The 25,435-nt window shown below is 40.6% G+C and overlaps 1 protein-coding gene across 8 annotated transcripts in view; it reads left to right on the top strand.

Annotated features, from left to right (window-relative positions):
* The window catches only part of ATP11A (ATPase phospholipid transporting 11A), a 112,259-nt gene that overhangs the window by 62,989 nt on the left and 23,835 nt on the right, over window positions 1-25,435 (top strand). For 5 of the 8 annotated variants that reach the window (XR_014510434.1, XR_014510435.1, XM_083437636.1 and 2 more), the window contains exons 4-23: window positions 67-147; window positions 788-895; window positions 2,638-2,766; window positions 3,501-3,604; window positions 4,852-4,902; window positions 6,362-6,426; window positions 7,280-7,361; window positions 9,606-9,756; window positions 10,909-11,106; window positions 12,270-12,443; window positions 13,733-13,896; window positions 14,971-15,042; window positions 15,330-15,403; window positions 16,644-16,747; window positions 17,287-17,468; window positions 20,362-20,613; window positions 21,378-21,552; window positions 22,521-22,623; window positions 23,005-23,150; window positions 24,875-24,934. Coding sequence is in view for 5 of the 8 variants with exons in the window: in XM_083437636.1 (XP_083293762.1) it covers window positions 67-147; window positions 788-895; window positions 2,638-2,766; window positions 3,501-3,604; window positions 4,852-4,902; window positions 6,362-6,426; window positions 7,280-7,361; window positions 9,606-9,756; window positions 10,909-11,106; window positions 12,270-12,443; window positions 13,733-13,896; window positions 14,971-15,042; window positions 15,330-15,403; window positions 16,644-16,747; window positions 17,287-17,468; window positions 20,362-20,613; window positions 21,378-21,552; window positions 22,521-22,623; window positions 23,005-23,150; window positions 24,875-24,934 (2,475 nt within the window). In the remaining 3 variants the exon portion in view is untranslated. Of the gene's footprint in view, window positions 1-66; window positions 148-787; window positions 896-2,637; window positions 2,767-3,500; window positions 3,605-4,851; window positions 4,903-6,361; window positions 6,427-7,279; window positions 7,362-9,605; window positions 9,757-10,908; window positions 11,107-12,269; window positions 12,444-13,732; window positions 13,897-14,970; window positions 15,043-15,329; window positions 15,404-16,643; window positions 16,748-17,286; window positions 17,473-20,361; window positions 20,614-21,377; window positions 21,553-22,520; window positions 22,624-23,004; window positions 23,151-24,874; window positions 24,935-25,435 lie in introns of all 8 variants that reach the window. The other 3 variants (XR_014510436.1, XM_083437635.1, XM_083437637.1) reach the window with 1 other exon arrangement.

Here is a 25,435-nt window from a genome sequence, read left to right as displayed (position 1 = left end):
TTTTTTTAAAAAAAAACAACAACGCTGTTCTTTAGAAAATGTATGCTAATTCTTTTTTCCTCCTAGTTAATTATTGACACACCAACTAGCCCAGTGACAAGTGGGCTTCCACTTTTCTTTGTCATCACTGTAACAGCTATTAAACAGGTAAGAGCATTGTCTGTTAAAAGTGAAGATAGTATAAATTCTGCATGGTTTTTTTAAAAAATAATTTTTTTAATTCATTTCCTGAGATATTGTTTTTCTGGAAACCAGAAGTGTGCATGCAACACCAACTGTTCAGCCATCAGCAGTATGGTAACTTTGAATCTGATACACCATGGGTAGGCAAACTAAGACCTGGGGGCCGGATCTGGCCCAGTCGCCTCCTAAATCCGTGGTCCAGGAATCAGCGTGTTTTTACATGAGTAGAATGTGTGCTTTTATTTAAAATGCATCTCTGGGTTGTTTGTGGGGCATAGGAATTTGTTCATTTTCCCCCTTCAAAATATAGGCCGGCCCTCCACAAGGTCTGAGGGACAGTGGACCAGCCCCCTGCTGAAAAGGTTTGCTGACCCCTGTGATACACCATTATGATCAGGAGCGGATGCGAATTGAGTTGGAGTCATGTCATTTTTTAAAAAAGAAGTCAGCAAGCAATCATCATAATTTTTGAACTCCTGCTCTGTCCCCCACCTTACACTTTTGAAATTACAGTTTCTCCAACAATGTTTTACAAGTCTAATATAAATGATAAACGGTTGCCTTTTGGGGGAATTATAAATATTTAATTGGTTATTTCATTTAGGGCTATGAAGATTGGCTTCGTCACAAAGCCGACAATGCAATGAACCAGTGTCCTGTTCATTTCATTCGACATGGCAAACTGGTTAGAAAGCAGAGCCGCAAACTCAGAGTGAGTGCCATCAATATCTTTCTTGGATGGAGATTACTTGAGTTGGTGTGTCAGAAAGAGAGAGAGTTGGATACAATTCTCCATGATATATACTCAGTATAACTTTCTTCATTTCATAAATATTGTTTATGCCTGCCTTTAAAAGAAAAATTAGTCCCATGTATCAGGTGGGCTACGGTAGAACACAGCAGAGTCTTTTATGAACCAGGGTGAAGACTTTGCTTCAAAAAGAGGATCAGGATGCAAATAGAGAAATAGTTATTTTGGGATCCTCATCTGTCACTAAAAATATGCAACAGTGGTGGCGGGAGCTAGGTGACCCATAAGAGAGCAGCATCACTTGTGGCCTTTTAGTGGTTGATGTTAAGTACTGAGTACACAGGTGTATACCTTTAAAATTGGTTACTAAAAATCCAGCAGTGGCATGAGTGATAACCACCTTGGAAATGGCATCTCATGTGGAGTGCCACAACTGCAGTTGGCAAAGTTTTAGTCAGAGGTTAGTCCTTCTTTAAATGGGGGAGGGACACTGAACAAATCTTAAGCTATCAAGCTTAATTGTATTAAGAAGTATAGGGTATTCCATATGTTAAAAAAATTACATCATGGAAGCCACTTCCACATAGGAATTTCTGCCTTTAATTTCTGTAATTCAGAAATTGTCAGGAAACCCAAAGCGGAAAACGACAGCTACCCTAAAATAGCTCATTGAGAACTGAGCAGGCTTAATGAGCATGGAATGCTAACTAACTGTTGGAGTGGGGAAAATGAAAAACAAGGGCTGAGCAGGGAATAAAATGCAGTTTTCTAGATGAGTGCATAGCTTGATGGCTGCCTGAAACACTTGTTTTATTTTAGTTCTTGAAAGCACAGCATTCCCCTGTTGTTTCTCCTTAATATCTAGTATTTTGAGGTATAGTGCTTCCAAACATGGGTGTTCGTTAGTTGCCATGGCTAGGAAAAGAATTGATCACATCTTTGTAAATTATCTCATTTAAAATTCTTTGAAAGGTTATTTTGTTTGCCAAGTAGGTCAATGAGAAGGCTGTGCCAGATGATTCTGTCTCATTCCTCTGGAGAGAGAGAGAGAGAGAGAAACAGAGTTTTGCATATTATTTTACTCCAACAAGAACATGAAAAATGACTGTATTTTTGGTAGAAATGTGCTCACATTTTTCATCCTGCTCTAGTTTAAGCAGAGCTTAAACACACACACACACACACACACACACACACACACACACACACACCGTATAGAAGTGCCTTGTTCTGAAATAATGCAACAGGATAATTTTGGACATTTGGTTGTTGTTGGTTTTTGTTTTTTTAAAAGCAACCTTTTCTTTTCTTTTTGCAGTCCTAAAAATGATAGTTTGCTGAAAGGTTACCTATGTTCATAGAATCCACAGAAGGGTATACTAATTATGTTACAGCATGGATAACTTCTTATGCATTTGTAATTAATAGCTGTTGTTAACTCCCTTTTAACCTCTGCAGGTAGACTTGATAGCCATTGCCGTAGTAGGAACTGGCAGTGAATGTTTACTTGGAAGCAAGTCTTACCGCATCAAAGAGCACTTATTCTCATACAAGATGTATGGGATTGCTGCCTCAGTCCCTGAGGCACAGGCAACTGCAAGAAAGACAGGGACAACAGTGGATTTTCGTTTTTTAAGACACTTGGGATTGACCACTTAAAATGCTTTCTTAAACATTGACTGTTTACACTCTTCTCTTCCCAGGTTGGAGATATTGTAATGGTAAAAGAAGACGAAACATTCCCTTGTGACTTAATATTTTTGTCCAGTAGTCGGGCAGATGGAACATGTTTTGTTACGACAGCAAGTTTGGATGGTGAATCCAGTCATAAGGTGAACAGCATTTGATGAAATGTCAATATAAGGGTTAAAGATAGGCATTGAAGGCTTCTTCACTAAATAATGTACATATGACTATTAGAGAGAATAGCTTAAACTTGTTATCCTTATACAGTTGTACCTTGGATCTCAAAAGCCTGAACAAATCGGCTCCCGAACGATCGAAATCTGGAAGTGAGTGATCCAACGCGGCTTCCAATTGGCTGCAGGAGCTTCCTGCAGCCAATCAGAAGCCACGCTTTGGTTTTCGAACTTTTTGGAAGTCTAACAGACTTCTGGAACGGATTCTGTTTGACTTCCAAGGTATGACTAGTGAATTTTATTTTGTAGGGTTGTAGATTTTGTCATTGTAAAAGAATATAAAACATTCCCCTGTGTTTTTACAGTTTTGTCAAGGGCAGATAGAACATATTCTGTTAATAAACGAAACAATCACATTTGGGAACACGCTTGAAAAATTTGATTGCTCCTGTTTGTAAATATGGGCTGCTGCAACAGTTTAAAACTTGGCAGGCATGGTGATTGTAGTTTTCTATTAATATTTGACTCACTTTGCAATGTGCTATGGAAACCTCGTAATGATTTAGAATTGCAGAATTTTACAATAGTTGACCATCGCACTCATGACAGATGATGATTTGGGTCTCCCCCTCCATTTTCAAAATTCTCACTTCAGTTTCATAAATACCTTGACTTGATACTGAACTACACTTTCTTGTCCTTTCTAGACGTATTATGCTGTCCAAGATACAAAAGCCTTTCAAAGCGAACAGGATATTGACACATTGCATGCTACCATTGAATGTGAACAACCTCAGCCTGATCTTTATAAGTAAGAACATGTGGTAATTATTTTCCTGAATTGTCAATTGTCCCATAATTATGTATACTGTGTCATTTATATGCTGTTAGCCGCCCTGAGCCCGGCTCCGGCCGGGGAGGACGGGGTACAAATAAAATTTGTTGTTATTGTTGTTGTTATTATCTAAGCAGCATATTTAGTACAGTTGAGCTGGTTCCTGTCTCTTACCTTCTCTCTCTTCCTTTGGAGAACTGTGTGTGTGTGTATCCTGACTCCCAGCTTAGTGCTGGCAGGCATAAAGAAAACACCTTAATTCTCACAGGTGAATGTGTGTCTATAACTGATAATTAGGTGAGAATGCTTTGAGTGACATTGTAATTGAGATAGATTGAGCAGAGGTGTGTAGAGGCAGGAACATCAACAACTACTTTTACCAGTTTTACCAGATGCCAGCTAGAGAAAGAAACAGGAAGTGCCTCAAAGAAAAAGTGACTGCTTGCAGGCTGGAGCTGCTGCTGCTGCTATATGGTTGCTGCTGTCTCTCTGATACTCCATTTGATCAGCAAGGGGGTGGGGTTTGGAATCAGCAGAAAGGTTGTTGTTGTTGTTTAAATAGTAATTCAGTCATATCTTGGGTTGAAGTAGCTTCGGGATAAGTATTTTCGGGTTGCGCGCTGCGGCGACCCGGAAGTAACGGAGCACGTTACTTCCGGGTTTTGCCACTCACGCATGCGCAGACGGTCAGAATGACGTCACGCGCATCTGCAGAAGCAGAAAATCACAACCCGCGCAGACGTGGGTTGCTTTCACTTCTGGATGCGAACGGGGCTCTGGAACGGATCCCGTTCGCATCCAGAGGTACCACTGTAATATTTTCGAGCAAAAAGGGGGATAAAGTGGTACTTCGGGTTACTAACATTTCGGGTTACAGACTCTGCTAACCCAGAAGTAATACCTCGAGTTAAGAACTTTACCTCAGGATGAGAACAGAATGCGGCAACAGCAGGAGGCCCCATTAGCTAAAGTGGTACCTCAGGTTAAGAACAGTTTCAGGTTAAGAACGGACCTCAAGAACGAATTAAGTTCTTAACCCAAGGTACCACTGTATATAAAATTCATAATGAAGAAATCTTCCCATATAATTGCAGGTGTTAGGTTGAATCAGATCACAAGGCTTATTTGCATGCAAGGCTGTACAATTACTGGAATCCTCTTCTCTGCATTCCTACAGGCATAATGATATTGAGGTATTTCCTAATCTGTTTTTCCTCTTGCAGATTTGTTGGTCGAATAAATGTTTACCATGACAGAGATGAGCCTGTTGCAAGGTAGGACTTAAAACATGCAATGCCTGGGTTATTCAATCCTTACCATAAGCAAATACTATAGGACAACCTGCCAGGCAGTTTTTTTCCTCCACCCTTAAAAAGTTTTAAAGACCTGATGGTGTTTGATTTTATCACTTAATTTGTGCTGCAATATATTGCATTTTAATAATTTTTATCAGCGTCACCCAGAGAACTTAGGTATTGGGGTTGCGTAGAAATATTGTTTTTAAAAAATCAGTGCATGCATGTGCACCTGTCAGGGCTAGTTAAATTCGGAATATATGCAACAAAACAAGTGAAACCGTGGCACGTTGTAGCAGAGAAAAGCAGATGTAAAGAATGGGCATGAAGACTATCAGGAGCACTGAGTTTTCTTTGAGATGGTGGCTTCATTATCCTGAAAAAGCTGGGCCAAGAGCCTGATGCGAATCCCTTTCTGCCCACCTGTTTTTCCCTGCTCCCACACCTTTGTTCATTATTATCAGGGATCAGATCACCAGGGAATGAAAGGCACATAGTTGAACATGACACAAAAAGGACTTGATTATGTATGGCTGCGCACTGTGTATGGGGACAAAACTCTATGGGGCTTCCATTGAAGCTGCCAGTGGAGGAACAGATGCTGAAATTTTGGCAGCTAAATACAAAGTTAGATGATAGGATTGGTGAACACCCTTGTCTTGCTTTTACCAGAATGAAATTGTGGCTAATAATCTGCCCCCATCCTACTCCAACCCTCAAGTGCAACCAACCATAAAAATGAGTATACTCTAAGTGAGTCCTTTTTAAAAAGCCTTTAATGTGCTGTTCTTAGAATGCGCAGAAGTTCTTTTTTAGCTGGTTAACCGCACTACTTGAGTTTATAGAACATTTTGGTTTTCAAAGCACTGATGGTCTTAGATTAAAATCTTCTGCTAAGGTTGCCAGTGCTTAAGTGCTGAAATGCTAAAGAAAGATTAATGCCATCCATATTGAGTTCAAGTGGCATTTCCTTTTAATATTTTATGGGTTTATACGCTGGTTGTAGTCTTTCTACTGATGTCATGCTGTTTTATTATGCATTTGTATGCTTTTTTTAAATGCCACCCTGAACAATTTTTATTAAAATACAGCTAATAAGGCTTGTACGTAAAAATAAGTATATTTTTTAAAAGCCCTGAATTGAATCCTCACATTTATGAGTAAAGCTCTTATCCTACTATACTGGAAAGGACTTTTTAATAAGAAGTTTCAGGATTGTACCAATTGCATGACCTGCTTTTAGCATTGAAGAAAACATATAACTTCCGTACAGGTGAATCAGGATGAATGCTCAATATAATTGTCATCTGGAGGTGCCCGCCATTTCAGAAATGTGAACTTATTTTCTTTTCTAAACTTAACCTTATTTATCTTGTGTTTAAAACACTGCCTTCATTCTGCCACTTCAGACAGTTAATTAATATTATTACCTTTGTAGGCCATTGGGATCTGAAAATGTGCTTCTTAGAGGAGCTACGTTGAAGAACACAGAGAAAATATTTGGTAAATTACTATAGAAGCAATAACAGTCCTATTTCAGAGATATAAATGAGAAGATTTAAGTTTCAGCAGCATCTTCTGATGTCGTACAGAGGATATTCTGCTAAAAAAATAAGAAGTGGGGGGAAACAACCCACTGAAAAGGACTGTTATCTGTTTTGATGGTGGTGACGATGGTTTAATTTCAATAACACTTAATATATTAATATATATTATATTTGGGGGCTGAAAATAGTGTTCTTGAAATCAAATCATTCCTGAATAATTACTTAATTCTGCAAATATTCGCTGCTTGTTGTTGTTCTTTCCATGCTTCTTAGTCTGTTGCCATTTTTCTGGGTTGTCTTCTCCCCAGATTTCGTCACACTGGCCATCTCATCAAATTGGGGGTTGTCATACAGTAATTATGGCATTACATTATGTAGCCAATCCGATTTGGTAATATGATTATGGAGGGGAAACAGAGCTAGTAAGGGAAATGATGCCTACATCAGCATTGCCCTCAGTCTGAACGGATGAACATTTTTTGTGCCTTTCCGGAAGAAATCTGCTAAAATGCTAGATGTGTTTTATTGCCCTAAAGCCCCCCCCCCCCAAAAAAAAACTTGAACAAATATTATCCCACCACTTCCAGTTTCAGCTGAGCCCCGCAGCTGAATGTATGCAGTTGTTAATGCATCCATTAACAGACTCACTAAATCAGGCCCACAGCTGTGTCTCCTACACAATCCTATCCTTTTTAATAGAATTTGTAATTAGCTGCATTAGCTAGCGGTTGTGTGTAATATTACATAATATGCACATGCACCCACATCCATATTTTTTTTGGATGAAATAGTATTTCTGTTTGTTCCAGGTGTTGCTATCTACACTGGCATGGAAACAAAAATGGCATTGAACTACCAATCAAAATCTCAGAAACGATCTGCTGTGGAAAAGTAAAGCTATGAGTGCTTCTAATGTGCAAATATGTGTGGGCAAGATCAGTAGGAAGCGGGAAAGGAAAGGAAATGTCTGCATGATGTGAAGCAGCGAAAACCCCCTATCAGTGTTTGTTTGTTTTGGAAATAACTAATCGTGTCGTAAGCCTGCTATGAAGGTTTTGTTCTTCTGTTGTTTGTTCGTACACATTGGGATACAGTCATCACTTGATTGCCAGTTTAAAACTGCTAGCTTTGAAAAGGTTCTGATCCATGCTATTTTTCTAGAAAAAGAGATGCCGGAACTCACCTTCCTTGTTCTCTTATAATGGCACCAAACTGAGAGGTGCCGGAACGCAGTTCCAGTGAGTTCTAGCTGGGGGAAAAGCCGTGCTTCTGATGCTATTCCTGTTTGTACTTGTCTGGTTCTTTTAGACAAGCATGAGTTTGTCTCATACATTATACTGGGAAATATTTGGGCTTATTTCTGAACCAAATTGGATCCACTTCATATCCACCAATCCCCATAAACCCCTTCCCTTAAACCAGGGGTGTCCCAACTTTTTTCAAAGAGGGCCAGATTTGATGAAGTGAACATGGGTCAGGGCCGACCTTTTTTTACGATTTTACCCCAAAGTTGTTGAGTTTTTTGTTTTGTTTTAGGATTTGACCCCAATAAATAAACTGCCACAGGGGCCAGATAAAACCGGCTGGGGGGCTAAATTAGCCCCCCCCCAAAGGACTTTGAACATGCCTGCCTTAAACCTTACTTAATAGGGTACTGGCACAGCCAATGGCAGCAACAAGCTATAGGGAGAAGAAAAGGAGGGGCCTTCCGCTCTTGGGTGGTCTGCCATGCTGCAATGTAGCACATGCCATCCTTCAAAGCCCCTAATATCCCAAAAAATGCACAGTTTCCCCATAGGGCTCTTGGGTGCTGCATTGCCGCATACCAGTCTGTTAGAGAAGGGAGTGGGGTGGGAGAGTCTTTTCCCAATGACTTACCATCTGCAAGGAAACTACCACTGCATCTGAGCCGGAGAAGAATTGGGGGAACAAAATTCTTGCTTTGTCTTCGTAGCAGTCATGATTTCCCATCATTGGAGTACAAGTTTGGGGGCACCTCTTAACTATACTGGGTGATCAGTGCTTGCCATTAACCACATAGTGGTTTATGCAAAATGCATGTAATATAACACAACTCTGAAAGGCCCGCCAGTTCCTCCTTCACTGGTTTGCTTCTGGAAACAGCCAAATGCACAAATTTAAAACACCTTTCTGGATTGTTAGATCTGGACCGGGGCAATCAGATTATCGTTCAGTCTTGCAGCATGTTGCATATTCATTTATGTACTTTCCCCCTTAACCTCGCCTGTAGGTTTGTGCTGTGGGTAAAAGCCTCAGCGCCTAGGACTTGCCGATCGAAAGGTCGGCGGTTCGAATCCCTGCGGCGGGGTGCGCTCCCGTTGTTCGGTCCCAGTGCCTGCCAACCTAGCAGTTCGAAAGCACTCCTGGGTGCAAGTAGATAAATAGGGACCGCTTACTAGCGGGAAGGTAAACAGCGTTTCCGTGTGTGGCTCTGGCTCGCCAGAGCAGCGATGTCATGCTGGCCACGTGACCCGGAAGTGTTTCCGGACAGCGCTGGCCCCCGGCCTCTTGAGTGAGATGGGCGCACAACCCTAGAGTCTGTCAAGACTGGCCAGTACGGGCAGGGGTACTTTTTTAGGTTTGTTGTGAGAATGAAATAGTGACAGTCCTATGTAAGACACTACTCCCATGTTCCTGAGAAGAAAAGTGGGAGTGTGAATTCTTTGGAAATGCCTTTGCATGCACATGTTAGTACTGTGCAGACAAAGATAATGGTTTTGGTCATGGCAATTTCACAACTAGCCCTGTCATCCCAGAAGAATGAGCTGATCATAACTGGTGTTGAACCGAGGATGTAGAAAGTTTGGTTTATAGTGCATAGCCTGAGGGATATTTGCCCATTTGTCCACCTATCAAAACCAAAATAATACATGTGGGTCATGATTCATCAAAAGCACTGATAACCTTTGTAATATGCACTGTGCAATCCTTTATTCCCTGTTATGAATTGCAAATGCCTTTTCTGCAAAAGGACTTTTGCTGCATTTGTTAGATATGTCAAATTTACATGGAGGGTGGGGAAAGCTTAGATTAAATCAAAAGCATGCTAACATATATTTTAAAAAATCTCTTTTTTTACTTATGCTAAAAACCTTTTCCTCTCATTTGTTTCAGATCCATGAATGTATTTCTTATTGTATACCTCTGTATTCTGATCAGTAAATCACTAATAAATACTGTCCTGAAATATGTGTGGCAAAGTGAACAGTTTCGCGATGAGCCTTGGTATAATGAGAAAACAGAACTGGAACGGAAAAGAAATGTGGTATGTGAATAACTTGAGGTTTAATAAAAGATTTAAGGTTTTGTGCAGTAGTGTCAATACAGCTGATGATAAGGCTTCTGTCAGTAGAATGGGAAAGGAAGTGATTTTCAGTTATTTCCCCCTCCCTCAGTGCCTCACTAAATTTGCTCTGAAGATTTCCCATACCCTCTGAGGAGGAGGGAGGAATTGCTGAAAATGGCTTTTCTCCCTGTTCCATTGATGGAAGCCTTACTGTCACCTATGTGGCATTGTTGCTGCAACTTATGGCATATGATTACGACGACGATGATGATGATAATGCAGTTTTGGTGTATTTCTGCCCTTACATATCTCCAATAACTACATTGCTTGGGAATGCCTTCAAGAGTGTTCTTCCTTTGCAAATAAAATGGAACATTCTTTGCTCCGCCACCCTTCCAATCCTACAGGATAATCTGAATAAAGAAGCTTTTTCTTTCTGTGTATCTTCTTTGGGGCTTCTGTTAGTTAAAAGCACTGGCAAAGTGCATGTGAATTGGGCTGCTCAAAAAACCACAGTTTTTTTAGCACATGAACAAGGGATGAACTGGAAAGAAGGAAATGCTCAAACCAGTTTCCTGCTTGGGATGTCGTGGAAAACTAGTTTAAGAAACATAGAAGTCATGTCTGCAGGTCTGCGCACAAAGGAACAGAAGGCTAGGCAAGGAGGAGAATGTGCTTGAACTTGTCAATTCTTCATGTATCAACAAGCAGTAGTTTATTAGAGTAAGCCCATTATGGCTGCACTGGGCCTAAGCTAACTACTTGATATTTCTTCATGATACACCTACAATTTAAAAATATGTATTTTAGAGTATAAACAATATAATAAATCTAAAGATTGTTTTTGCAGAGCAGATCAGTGAATATTTTGGATGAGGCAGAATTTTATGCTGGGATGAAAGAGAGGGAGTTAAGTTATATATCTCAAATGTCTAACAGTGCAGCCATTAATAAGACTTATTCTCAGTAAATGTACTTAGGATTGCAACCTAAGAGTGCAATCCTATGCATGTTTGATAGAAGTCGATCCAACTGCTTGATTGCACCTAAGATGTGATTCTTGCTGTTACTGTATATCCAAATAAATTCTTTGCTTTTGTCCCCCCAACCCCAACCCCGCCGCCTTGGCAGTTTATTACAGCATTTACAGATTTCCTTGCCTTCATGGTTCTTTTCAACTACATCATTCCTGTATCCATGTACGTCACAGTAGAAATGCAGAAGTTTCTTGGTTCTTATTTTCTTACCTGGGATGAAGAAATGTTTGATGAAGAAACAGGTGAAGGGCCGCTGGTGAATACGTCTGACCTGAATGAAGAGTTGGGGCAGGTAACAAGTCACGCACAATTTATCCTACAAATCTTGCAGCTGTTTCTGATATTTAGATTCCTGCAGATATTGAGAAGACCATTCTACTTGGAAATACCTCTTCCTGCATGGCCAGCTCTCTGTACAATGGGACAAGAAAAGGCAGTGTGTCATAGAATCATAGAACTGTAGAATTGGAAGGGACCCCGGAGGTCATCTCAACAAAAGCATCCGTGACAGAAGACCACCCAACCTCAAGCCAGTGTGGTGTAGTGGTTAAGAGCAGTAGACTCAGAATCTGGTGAACCAGGTTCGCTTCCCCGCTCCTCCACATGCAGCTGCTGGGCGACCTTGGGCTAGTCACACTTCTTTGAGGTCTCTCAGCCTCACTCACCTCACAGAGTGTTTGTTGTGGGGGAGGAAGGGATAGGAGAATGTTAGCTGCTTTGAGACTCCTTCGGGTAGTGATAAAGCGGGATATCAAATCCAAACTCCTCCTCCTCCTCCTCCTCCTCCTCCTCCTCCTCTTCTTCTTCTTCTTCTTCTTCTTCTTCTTCTTCTCTGCTTAAAAACCTCCAAAGAAGGAGAGTCCACAACTTCCTGAGGGAGTCTGTTCCAATGTCGAGCAGCTCTTACTGTCAGAAAGTTATCCCTGATGTTTAGTCAGAATCTCCTTTCTTGTAACTTGAATCCATTGGATCAAGCCCTACTCTCCGGAGTAGGAGAAGACAAGCTTGCTCCATCTTCCATGTGACAGCCATCTGAAGATGGCTTTCATATCTCTCAAATTCTTCTTTCCCAGGCTAAGCATACCCAACTCCCTCGACCGTTCCTCATAAGGCATGGTTTCCAGACCCTTGGCCATCTTGGTTGCCCTCCTCTGCACATTTTCCAGCTTGTCAGTCTCCTTAAGTGGTGGTGCCCAGAATTGGATGCATTTCAGTGTCATACGGATAATGCTGAGAACTGAATAAAGAGTTCTGGTGAACCAGGTTAAGTCCATGGGCTAGAAGTTCCTATGCCTCACCTGGAAAAGAAAAGTACTGCATGCTTTTTCAAGGACAAAGGACAAAAAAGTATCACATAAAACCTTCATCTATTGAAATATCTGACTTCCCCTGCCTTGCCCCCCAGCTCTGTTCTTCTTGTTTTAATTCTTAATTGTTCTATCTGTTTCTCTTCAGGTTGAATATGTCTTCACAGATAAAACAGGGACCTTAACAGAGAACAATATGGAGTTCATAGAATGCTGCATTGAGGGCCATGTGTATGTTCCTCATGTCATCTGTAATGGCCAAATTCTCCCGGATTCTGCTGGTATTGATATGATTGATTCTTCCCCAGGAGGAAGTGGCAAAGTACGAAGATTTTTATTATTATTATTAAATACCGAAAACATGACACTTGGGGGGCTCAGTTAAATAAAGTAGCTTTTTGTCAGGTAGGAATTTTGCTTTCAGAATGTTCCATTTCCTCCTCTTTGTTAATACAACATTCCTGCTTTGCTATAACTCAAGAACTGTTGCTCATAATATTTACAAATAATAGTTTGCAAAGCTGAAGGATACCCTTGCTCCAAATAAGCTAGCGAAGACAAAAACACTTCAAATTAAAGTAGCTTACAGCAATTTATCTATTCAGTATGCTAAATCATTTGCAATCCTTTTCTATTCCAATGGTAGCTTCTTAATAAAGTCACTGTTGTTCCAAGATGAACTGGTTTGAAACATAAATGAGAGTCCAGAGATAGGGAGGACTCTAGGGTACTAAGGGGAAACAACAGCATCCTGCATTGCTTAGGAGGGTCCCACTTAGTCTCTAAAGGTAAAGGGTAAAGGGATCCCTGACCATTAGGTCCAGTTGTGGCCGACTTTGGGGTTGCGGCGCTCATCTCGCTTTATTGGCCAAGGGAGCCGGCGTACAGCTTCCAGGTCATGTGGCCAGCATGACTAAGCCACTTCTGGTGAACCAGAGCAGCGCACGGAAACGCTGTTTGTCTTCCCACCGGAGCGGTACCTATTTATCTACTTGCACTTTGACATGCTTTCGAACTGCTAGGTTGGCAACGGGAGCTCACCCCGTCACGGGGATTCAAACCACCAACCTTCTGATTGGCAAGTCCTAGGCTCTGTGGTTTAACCCACAGCGCCACCCGCGTCCCTAACTTAGTCCGTAGAGGTAGAGGCCTTTAAAGCATCTCAGGTGACGCCAGAGAGTAGGATGGGCAACTTTCCTCCCACAAACAACCTTTAACTTACCAAAAGAATTTACTGTGTGAACTTAAATAATGCATGGCAATCTAGTCTGTTCAGCTGCTACTGTTACATGTGCAAAGTATTAAATGTGGTTGCTAATTCCCTCGGAGTTGGAAATCTGTGTTAGCAGCATTCTTCTTGGGAGCCAGCGTGGTGTGGTGGTTAAGAGCGGTGGACTTGTAATCTGGTGAACCTGGTTCGCTTCCCCGCTCCTCCACATGCAGCTGCTGGGTGACCTTGGGCTAGTCACACTTCTCTGAAGTCTCTCAGCCTCACTCACCTCACAGAGTGTTTGTTGTGGGAAGGGAAAGGAGATTGTTAGCCACCTTGAGACTCCTTAAGGGGAGTGAAAGGCGGGATATCAAGCCCAAACTCCTCTTCTTCTTTATTAGGACAGAGAAGAACTCTTTTTCCGTGCTCTGTGCCTTTGTCACACCGTTCAAGTGAAGGAAGATGACAACGTGGATGGGTTGAAGAAAGCACAGCTGTCGGGGAGGTCTGCCGTGTATATTTCATCGTCCCCTGATGAAGTTGCTTTAGTTGAAGGGATTCAGAGGTATGGACCATAATGCCTTTTTTCCAGCTTGTGTGAGAGCAGAGACTCTTTTCCTTTGATAGTAACTCCAAAGGCAGCCACTGGGGAGATATATCTTTGTGAAGGTGTCCCTGAAGTGAGAGATGTGCTGAGGGTAAAATGAAAGTAAGGAGGACACAGGAAATGGAGAGGGGGGGAGAGGTCAGGCCTTGCTGCGTGGGAGGTGTTGTTTGAATGTCTCTGTGGAAAAATAAACTTTTCTTCTGCTTTCTCAAACCCGGTTACTGTTCCTGAAGAGAACTTGTGTGGCTCAGATCTGGTAGAACTGTTAACATTAGTGGAAGGGGGAGGCCTGCAGGTAGAGAGAGCATGGACAAGAAACAGAAAGGTAGAATTTCATTACAAGGTACAGCACAACAGCTGTACAGCTTTACAGGCCATATGTGTAATGGGACACTAAGAACTACTCTGCTATTCCTGCCAGCACAATATTAGAGCAGGTGGTCAAAGTGAGGGAGTGTTTTGCCTTAAGAGCTTTGAAGCAGGTATGTTTTGCAATGGGAACATCCTGGATTGGGGCAGGGATGATAACTTATCAAATGGGGATAATCTACTTGTTATGAAGCAGGCTTTAATCAGGTCCAGGTGTCTGTAGGTCTAGGTACTTCTGTGCCCATATATTTTGGGGAGGAAAAGATTAATACCATCCTCATCGTATACTTACTTGATTGTTGTCATTTGGGTGTGGTGAAAATGCCACAGATGAGGTACTTAGGTGTGTCTGTATGTCCATGCAAGAGTACAGGGGGAGCCAAAAGAACAGTGTTTTTGGAAAGCGGTGGAAAGTAACGGTCCTGAACTGTGGGAGCAGCTTATGTGGTAGGATTGTTCTCAAAACACTGAAATGAGAAACAGAACCACAGAGAAATCTTGAGCCAGCTTGAGCAAATAATAACTTGTGTGATCTGTAAATGAAATTTAGAGAAGTTTGTTTCTAGTAATACACAACCTGCCACACAGTTCAGTCTACTGTAAACTTGGTGGCATACAGTTAGTTGTTGTAACTTCTGATGTGTATCTACGGTTGAATTTCAGGCTTGGTTACACCTATTTAAGACTGAAGGACAATTTTATGGAAATCTTGAATCGAGAAAATAATATTGAAAGGTAAGTTGTGCACCGTTGTCCTGTACATAAGTATGTTTTGTCTTTAATGCTTTTTAAAAAGTTAACTTTGAGAAAAACACTTTGCTTAGTTGAGTGTATGGTTTATTACGGGGGTGATTTGCAAGTCTGTCAGTTTGGATTTTGAGCCAAGGGTATGGAGTTTAATTAAATGCTTTGTTTATCTCACAGGGACCATGGATTTACATCTGTTTTACTCCGTGTGTGTGTGCGTGTGTGGATATAAAAAAATACGTTATTACAACATGTCCTTGTTTTTTCCCCTTTAGGTTTGAACTATTGGAAATCCTTAGTTTTGATTCTGTAAGGAGACGAATGAGTGTGATAGTTAAATCGGCAAAAGGTACTTAAAGAAAAGAGAAAGTCTAGTCCCTAAGCTCTTGGGAACTTGGTTTAAGTCTGAAATCTATTATTTATTTATTTAATTTATATACTGCCCTTCATCCGAAGATCACAGGGCGCTTTATCAAATAAAAGTACAAAATGAAAACACAAATACCTATTATAACAACAACAACAACAACAACAACAACAACAACAACAACAACAACAACAACAACAAATACCACTCCCCTCCCACAGACACATTTAAACGGCCGTAGACTTTTTTATCAGCCAAAGGCCTGGCTACAGAGGAATGTTTTTGCTCCTCACATAAAGATATGTAGCGAAGGCGCTAGGCAAACCTCCCTGGGGAGAGCATTCCACAAGCAGGGAGCCCCTGCCAAAAAGGCCCCGTTCTCACCCTCCAGACCTATTGTGGAAGGGAGTACATGAAGAAGGGCCTCAGATTATCACAAATCTTTAGCCTTTCTTGATTTTTGCCGTTTTCTACTGTTCCGTCATATTTTCGAATACAGTCGTACCTTGGAAGTCGAATGGAATCCTTTCCGGAAGTCCGTTCGACTTCCAAAACATTGAGAAACCAAAGCATGGCTTTTGATTGGCTGCAGGAAGGTCCTGCAGCCAATCGGAAGCCACAGAAGCCCCATCGGACGTTCGGCTTCCAAAAATAGTTCACAAACTGCAATAGTCACTTCTGGGTTTGTGGCATTCGGGAGCCAAAACTAAGCTGTTAGAAAACGAAGGTACGACTGTAGTATGCTTGTAATTTTGACTCTGTTTAATTTGAGTCCATTTAATATAGAGTGTTATAATTTCAAAAAGCTGTTTCATAAGAAGACTTTTTAAAATATTTTGGTGGCAAGGGTTCTGAACCATAGGCCCAAAGGAGGGATCATGGGAGTGGTTGAGTGCAAAGATACCAAAGAGTGATCAGTTCTAGATTTTTATTAAAGAAAGCATTCTAGGTCTCCTAGCCTTTGCAGACCCGGGGCGGACAAGCCATCTCCTTGCTGCGTTGTCTATCCTGCGTCTGCAGAGGCTAGGAGACCTGCCAGGCTACTTTGCTGTAAGTCTTTTAATAATACTAGAGCTAATCACTCTGGTGTTTTTGACATCCTTCTTTGATATCCTTGTACCCAGCCACTCCCCCGTGCTATCCTTTGAAACTGGTTCAGAACAGCAAGGGCTTTATCGGCATTTAACCCACTTTTAAAATTTTGTTTTGCTTACATTTCCAGGAGAAATATTTCTGTTTTGTAAAGGAGCAGATTCGTCTATTTTCCCCAGAGTTGCAGAAGGCAAAATAGACCAGATTAGATCAAGAGTTGAGCGCAACGCAGTGGTAAGATCCAGCATTTGGCATTTATTATGTGCAAATTGTGTGCATTCAAGGCAGAAAGCTGCAAAAGTCAGTTTGTAAGGGCAAAGGTGCCTAAATAAGGGAATGATAGTAAAGTGTAAATGAGGAAGTCATCATTGTGTTGACTTCCATTATCCTTCAGTGCACTTTTTGTGAGAGGCCACACACTCAGCATAAATTTTTAGAGATACCCAAGAATCTTGTAGTTCTGCTTGTCACATATGGGTTTTTGATGGAAGCCATAGTTGGTTTGTCCACCTCTATCAGCAGTATTTTCTTTCTTTCTTTTCCCAAAACTGTAGAGAAGTTGGGTTTCCAGCTTTCTCATAGCCTTCTCCAGAGGCAACGTTCAAGTTAACCAAATTGTTGCCTTGCTCAAGGCAGTCGATAAACTTGCATTCTAACCTCATCAATTAAACCACTGCACGAGGCAGAAACCTAAATTATAACCTGCAGAACTGAAAATCTCCAGAAGACTTTCAGTGAACACGTCTCTGTGCTTTTAAAATAATTTCCTTTAGGAGGGCCTGCGAACGTTATGTGTAGCGTATAAGAAATTCACCTGTGAAGAATACGAGAATGTACAGAAGCATTTGCAGGAGGCCAAACTGGCCCTTCGGGATCGGGAGAAGAAACTGGCTGAGGCATATGAGCAGATAGAAAAGGGACTTATCCTGCTTGGTGCTACAGCAGTTGAAGACCGGTTAGTGCACTTCTTTTAATTTAAACATTATATATATATATATATATATATATATATATATATATATATATATATATATATTATTAAATATTCCATTTGAACAATCCAATAAAAACCACATTAAAACATTCCAAATTATAATGCAATCAAAAAAGCAAAATATTTGATTCCAAATTATCTATCTTTGGTTTGGTTGCACATGCGTTGACAATATGTTTATAATCCTTCTTCCCTGCACATGCAGCCCCTTCCCTCCTCTCTTTGTGGTATGCCTCTTTTCCCTGTATGTGCTTCCTAAATCTGTTCTGCGGTTTCCCCCTACCTTCCGGAGCAGATTTGGGGATAGCACGAGCGTAGGAGAGACAGGGAAGTCCCCTGGTGTTAACTCAAAAATGTATTTGAATACCTCCCTATCTAATAAACTAGAGTTTCCCATTTTTTTTCTCTGACCAAGAAAACGGTGGTTACTATGTTCAGACCACACCAAGATCATGAACATAGTTTGAAAACTGGTTTAAGGTCCTGGTTTCCTCAGAACCTGTTAACCACAGTTTTCTGATATGAACAATACAGACTTCCTTATCAAGGCATCATACGTGTCTCAGTGAGACACAGTTGTCTGTAGAGAGCCCAATTTATTTATCTGTTTGTTTGTTTAGATGTATGTGCTGTGTTTCTACCACAACAGTGGTCAAAACGACATGCAGACAATACACAATAATGTAAACGTTTCCTAAAATAGATTTAAAACTAGTTAACAAAACAGAATTTGGAATCAAAGGGGTGGTACAGAACTGAAAGAAAAGAAACCCTGTACTTGTCTAATCCTTCTTAACGGATTTTTGCAAGTGTCCTTTCTCCCCCTCTCCTAATGGGGGAGCATCCTTTCTGCCCCACCCCCACCCCACTGCCCTGCCAGACCCATTAATCTCTTCTTAGCACATCTGTCTCAATAACGGTCTTGTGGAAGCATTTAGAAGTAGTATTATAACAATTAGTAGTTTACAATGTGGCCACACAGTAATTAGAAGCACTGCAAGCTGTTTCCACAACAGAAACTAATTGTACTGTGAAATGGCAAAAACCTCAGAATGCATTGCACTGGGATAAAAGAATCTCTAAACATTATTATAATTATATATATATTTATATATATTTATATATATTATAATTATAATTATAATTATAATATATGCATATTTATTTAATACCCCGCCTTTTCCCTGACAGCAAGTTTTCTTGTCCCGGTCATTAAAAATAACAACCTACTCCCAACTCAATAAAAATGAAAGCAAGAAAATAAAAGGCTATCCCACGCAAACTGGGCAAGGCTTCCCACTTGTACATTGCATCAAAATGTTCCCACTTTCACCATGTGTATTTGCCTCAGTAAAACACCAGGGCTCAGATGTTATTGCATACTGTAAAAGAAGCAAGGGTGCATTGAAAATAGGTAGCCCCACTGTCTCTCTGGCATTTAACCTTCACTGGAAATGGGGGGGGGGGTCATTAAAGTCCGTTTCCATTGCTCTTCTGCGGCCACACAAACTTTGGTTTACTGCTCTGTAAGCAGTAAAGGTCCTGTTATGTACTGAAGTTCTCATCCTGGGCCAGCAGGGGGATACTGTAGATAGTTTTCACTCAGGCCCACATATGCAAATAAGGGATTGAAAGTGACGTTCAGTGATTGGATAGTTACAGAAAATGGTTACTGTTGCGTTCTAGTGGAGCTCTATATAAGCAGGCTGGCTGAACCCTTCAGTTCAGTTCTGACCTGGCCTGTGAATAAACAAGAGCTGTTTGAAGAATCGCTGTGTCGTCTGATATGTTCACCCACAACTTAACAGGTCCCTGACCTGAAAAGCTTGCAGTCTAAATTTGAATGGGAGAGGAGAGACAAGGCTACAAAAGGATGATTACGAACAAGTGCAGTTGTTGTGTTTGCTCAGGTTTGGTTTTGTGGATCAGCCCTTACTAAGTACGAAGTTCCTTTTCATTGTTTCAGGCCTCTTTTGCTGTAGTCAAGCTAAACTCAGCCTAATGGGATTAGAAACATATTGTTCAACCTGGAATATATAGATTTAGCTTGCTTTATATCTCTCTTCCTCACTCGCCCTTTCTTAGACTGGTCCTAATTTTTATATTTCTGGAGCCACCAGGTTTGAACCCGGGAATATGCTGATTAGCTGAAAACTGCAACAAGAAATGGCTTCTTTCCTACCAATTACCTTGCTATCAGTGCAGCCAGAAGTGCAGAATAAAAAAAATTATTTATGTTCATGTGTGGGGTTCAGGAAACGCCCACGAATACTTTTCAGTGGACAAGACATCCAATTTTTATTATTTGCCTACCTAAGCCTTGTATATTTTTAATTATTTTACTGGCAAAGCAGATGAAAAACAAGTTTTTCTGTTTTTGTTAAGTTACTACAGAGACCAACTTAAAGCCAGTATGACATAAACAGTGTTAGTATCTGTTGGTTTGAAGCCTAAAATATACTAAGATTCTAACAAAAAATGTAATTCTTTTTCAAACTTCACAAAATGAGACTGAGTTGTGAGCAATTCAAAGGTTTGCTGCATCTTGCCAGTTCAACTAAAAATGGAGTAAATTGCTGTGAAGCATGATTATATGTACTTTAAAACAGACAGGTGAAGGGCACTAAAATACACTGTAGCTCCTCTGGACTGCAGCATCTGAACTCTTTAAATCAACGGAGAGAAAACTATTGAGTAAATAAATAAATAAAATATTGCATGACCAGCAAAGGCTTCTTAAGTCCAAACTCCTTTTTACCGCCATGTTTTCCGATATGATAGAAACCTTTTAGTAAGTGCCCTAAATTTTTAATTTAAAGTTTGTCAATAATTATTTGTGATTGGTATCTCAAAGATTACAGGAAAAGGCTGCTGATACAATCGAATCCCTGCAAAAGGCTGGCATTAAGGTTTGGGTTCTGACGGGAGACAAAATGGAGACTGCCGCAGCTGCCTGCTACGCCTGCAAACTATTCAGAAGAAATACTCAAATACTTGAGTTAACTACCAAGAAAATAGAGGAGCAGAGCTTGCACGATGTGTTGTTTGATTTAAGCAAGACTGTCCTAAGGCACAGCGGCAGTTTAACAAGGGACACCTTCTCAGGGTATGTATAAAGTACAAATTCAACCAAAGTCAAAATTTGCATCCTTTTTTTGGCATTGGTTCAGTGCCAGAATTGGAAACAGCTTTTAAAAAAACATAAATAGATATACCATATTTTTCCATGTATAAGACGCCCCCTTTTTTGGGGGCCGGCTCCCTCGGCCAATAAAGCAAGACGAGCGCCGCAACCCCAGAGTCGGCCACGACCGGACCTAATGGTCAGGGGTCCCTTTACCTTTACCTTTTATCCTATGCAACAAAATTGGAAATTGAGGGAAGAGATTTCTTGTGAGAGTATCCTAGTGCGTAGAGGGAACAAAAACCTAGCGGTGGGGTTTCTACTCTCCACGGTGGTAATTGGAGGCAAAAACAAGATTGCTGTATCAAGTTAGTTACTTCAAATGGCAAGAAATCTATAAGACTGTATTCAACCAAATTATCCTGTCAGCGCAAGGAATGGGACTTTCTCCCCTCTCCTCCCTCCATGCCTCCCTCCTCTGTCCCCAAATCTTCTTTGGAGGGTTGGGCTAACAGAGAGAAGAGAATTAGGATGCACAAGGGGGGAGAAAAGATGAATAATGTTCCATTGCACACTGATAAATCCTTGAGCTGAAGGAACCGTAGCCTTAGCATTATGTTACATGCAACCCCAAATACCCCGAGTGTGCTGCATTTCAGCATGTCTTTTGAAGCAGCTGCTGTATAAAACACGGTTGGTTAAACTACAAAACCAGCATTAATTTGTGTATTTTTGTCACTCAATAGGCTTTCAGCTGAAATGCAAGATTATGGTTTAATTATTGATGGAGCAGCATTGTCATTAATAATGAAACCACGGGAAGATGGGAGCTCTGGTAACTACAGAGAGATCTTCCTTGAAATATGTAGGAACTGCAGCGCGGTTCTATGCTGCCGCATGGCTCCTTTGCAAAAAGCGCAGGTTTGTGTTTCGCGTCTTCAATTACATGACAAATGTATATTTATATAAATATTGAAAGTCTCCGTGTAATGTGTTGTGTTTAAATACCCACCTTCCGGTGATTGATAATGGAAGCAAAAAATGAAAAGAAAAAAAAAACCAAGGAGAAATGAGTGAAAGAATTTCTGAAAGAAAGCAATTAGTTAATGGTACATTAAAATGGCACCCTGCTGTGCCACTGATTTATGTATGTTTCAAGCAGATTTCAGGGATTGACATGCTACTTGGAAAAGAGCTCATTTAACTAAGGAAAAGTGCTGTATTTTCAGCTGATGCTACATTGTGAGGCTACACATTAACCTCACATGGAAAGCTGTTATTTCTATTTCCTTGTGTTTTTGTGTTCAGGAAATAAGAATAGGTGTGTGTTGGAAATTCTTTTGATTAGGCTTTTATCAGTAGATAATTGGAATAACACTGGACAAAGATATAAGGATGGCAGAAAGAAAACCACTAGGCCCATCTTGGGGCCTGTTCAGCCGTTACTTTCCTGTAGAAAAGCGAAATCTGCCTCTTCCTCTTACTGTGGAAAAGAAGTATTAAGTGAACTGGGTTATGTTGCCAAATGAAATATTTCCCTGACTGTCTAATCCTTTATCAGAAAGAATAGAGATTTTCTGCCATGTAGCTGTGGAGACTATCTGTTCAAATAAACATCATACAGTTATATCTTTGGTTGTTATTTTCTCTCCATGGTAAAGGAAGGGGAATTCTGAGTTTCCTTAGAAAGTAATGTGTGAACAGGCCCAAATGCCGGCCTGTCTGTTTCACTACTGCCTGGAAAATAGAAGAGTCCGTGAAGTGAATGTCCTTTCTTCTTACTTGGTTCAGTTTCCACCACCGCCGAAATATCTAGCAAGTGGAACATTGAGCATAATGGTGCAGTTTAGAAACATGTATGTAACATTTGCACCTTTTTTCCCTTCCAGATTGTAAAATTAATTAAATGGTCAAAGGAGCATCCAATCACGTTAGCAATTGGTGATGGAGCAAATGATGTCAGTATGATCTTAGAAGCACATGTTGGCATTGGTAAGTGGATTGTTATGGTCAAGTTTAAAGATGTCATCATCATCATGTAATATTGAGTCACTGGTTATTATGGTCCTAGTACTTTGTCTGTATCATTGCCATTGTTTCCTCAATCTATTGTGGAGGAGTACATATTTTTCCCATCAGTAGCTAAGTCTCCATTTCACTCTTGGGTGGAAGATACTTTGTGAGCACCATCAACTTCCTAAACATTAGGAGCAAATGATTCTTCTCAGTTTATGATGATGGAGAGGGAAGATAGTGGCTTGTTCTGAACCTGCTAACCATAGTTTCCCAGTTCAAACGAAACCTAATGATAAGTATCACCAGTTCAGTTTCACTGCATCGTTTCACTTTTTGCCATTTTGTTTTTCCTTCCAGGCCTCATTGGGAAAGAAGGCCGCCAAGCTGCAAGAAACAGCGACTATGCAATACCCAAATTTAAACATTTGAAAAAAATGTTGCTTGTTCATGGGCATTTTTATTATGTCAGGATATCTGAACTTGTGCAATACTTCTTTTATAAGGTATATTGGGGCTTTTGTATTATGGTTGTTAACAGTTTAGACAGAGGCAGATTATTTTGAAGCTTCTTGTCTTGGATTCCACCGTGTGACCATCATCCTTCCAGACCTCCATTCTTCCAGTTTAACTTTAGATTCCTCCTACTCTGCCTCCTAGCTATGGGGAAAACCTGTTTTCCTAAAACCACTTACTTCCAGAATGTCCAGTAATGTAGTAAGTAAACGAGCAAGTGGTTTGGTGTCTGCAAACGTGAATCAGCTTCTAATTTCAGTTGACCAAGCTGAATGGAAGAATGATGGGTTTGTTTTTATGTTTACACTGATAGCCGGATCATATTAGTGATAACTTTCGCCAGTGCATGCTTACAACAACAGAGTCTCTTGTGTTGTAAATCTAAAATGCCAACCTCAGGTGTTTTATAACAACAGATCAGCACATTAGGCATATGTATTTTGTTTCCTTCGGGGAGTAGCTCATCTCAGCGCTACAGTAAGCCAAATCCTGTTTATTTCACCTTTTTGTTGCTTTGACATACTAATCGATGCACCAATTCACTGGTAAAATAAGATAGCCAAATTCACCAAGGACATCTAGCATCAACACCCCATAGGGCATAATAAGTATTACAAAGACATATAAATGTGTACCAATGTGAAGGAATTATTTCTGCCATGGGAACATGTTTACGTTCCGCTTCTAGCATAGTGTTGAATAACCATTTGAACTAGCCGAAACTCTGCAGCAGTGCACTGCTCTCATAACATCAAGGCTTAGTGCAACTTTCGTCTGTAAATAATCTGATGAGTAAGCTCAAATGTAGCAATAAAACTTATAAACTATTGAAATCTCTTAGTCCGAAGCGTATACTCTACTACGCAGGAAAAGACAGAGCGGGGAGTAGTTCCTGGTTCCGAGCCAGTTTATTTGTGTATCGGTGTCTCCTTGTTTCCTCCATTGTATCATGAATATGTACAAGTGTAGAGAGACAGCTACACAGCATTTCAGGAATTCATGCCATTGCAGCGTTACTACTTGGACCTGAAGTAATCTCAGGGCTCAGTCTAGAAAGCATGGGTCTGAGCAGTTTTCCCTTTGCCCTGCCACTTTCCTCCGGAAAACCTGCTCTTTATAGGGATAAATCAGAGCAAACTGGAGAAACCTGATGGATAAATTTGCTGTGATTCAGCGGTGAAGATATGGCAGGGCAAGGGGAAGTCTGGATGAGCTCTCGGTGACTGCAGTTCATTTCTTCAACCATCCAGTACTGCTTCTGCCTCCTCTTCCTGAGGACTGCATTGTTTGCCTTCTTTTTTGTGCTTGCTTCCGTATCACCAACAGCCATTTCTGCGACTGTTGTCCAAATCCTCCTCGCTTTCCTTTTGCAGACTGTACTTTATGTTCCCCAGACGTTACCTTTAGACATGTATTTATTTCCCTAGGACCTTTTTTGCTCTTATCTGCATTTCCAGGGTGTGGGCAAGAATGCACAAACAATAATCAAAGCATCGACATATTTTAATTGCTTGCCACTTTTAAAAAAGAGCTTTTCTACACTGCCGTAATCAATGTAGTACTGAAGGAGGTGCCCTTTTATCAAGTTTTGTTTTTTTCAAAAGCTAAATTCTGTGTTCAGTTGAACTTAGATATGTGTTTAAATTTGTGTAGCTGCCAGTTCATTTTTATACTATGATAACGTCATGCAACGTATCTTGCTTTTGTCTTCCAGAATGTCTGTTTCATTTTTCCTCAGTTTTTATACCAGTTCTTCTGTGGGTTTTCACAGCAGGTATCTCAGAAAACTTTCCCCCCTTTATCATTAAACCAAGTTAATATTTTGAAACATGTTCTTTATTGGTCCAGTAGAATTTAAAATTCATCTTGATCAATTTGTCTTGGTTTGCATGGTGTTGAATGAAAAAGTATAGCATTTTCTGGTTTATTGGAAGCACAGATAATGAGATATGCTCCCTGAAGCATGCAGATTTTAAGTATAACCCACAGTTGCAGTTAGCTTACAATTCAGCATAAAAACACACACATAGCTGTGAGTAAGTGGCATGACCCTAAAATCTTTAAAATTCATTGCCCTTGTGAGTAAGGTTATAAGCAGTGTTAGCTTAAAGAGCACCTGAGAGCACAGGTCTTATTTCAACCAGCTGACCTCTATCTCTTGTGCTCTTTTATTTACCTTAGATGACAGACAGTGACCCATAATGACTCATCGTGTGATGTTTGACTTATAACAATTTCATGTTTTGAGGTTATCAAGTAACAAGACATATTTGTT

Source organism: Podarcis tiliguerta (genome assembly GCF_965153285.1).
Source record: "Podarcis tiliguerta genome assembly, chromosome: 4".
Classification (NCBI taxonomy): Eukaryota; Metazoa; Chordata; class Lepidosauria; order Squamata; family Lacertidae; genus Podarcis; species Podarcis tiliguerta.
Note: the sequence above shows the minus strand (reverse complement) of the source record. Positions and strands in the feature narration are given on the sequence as shown.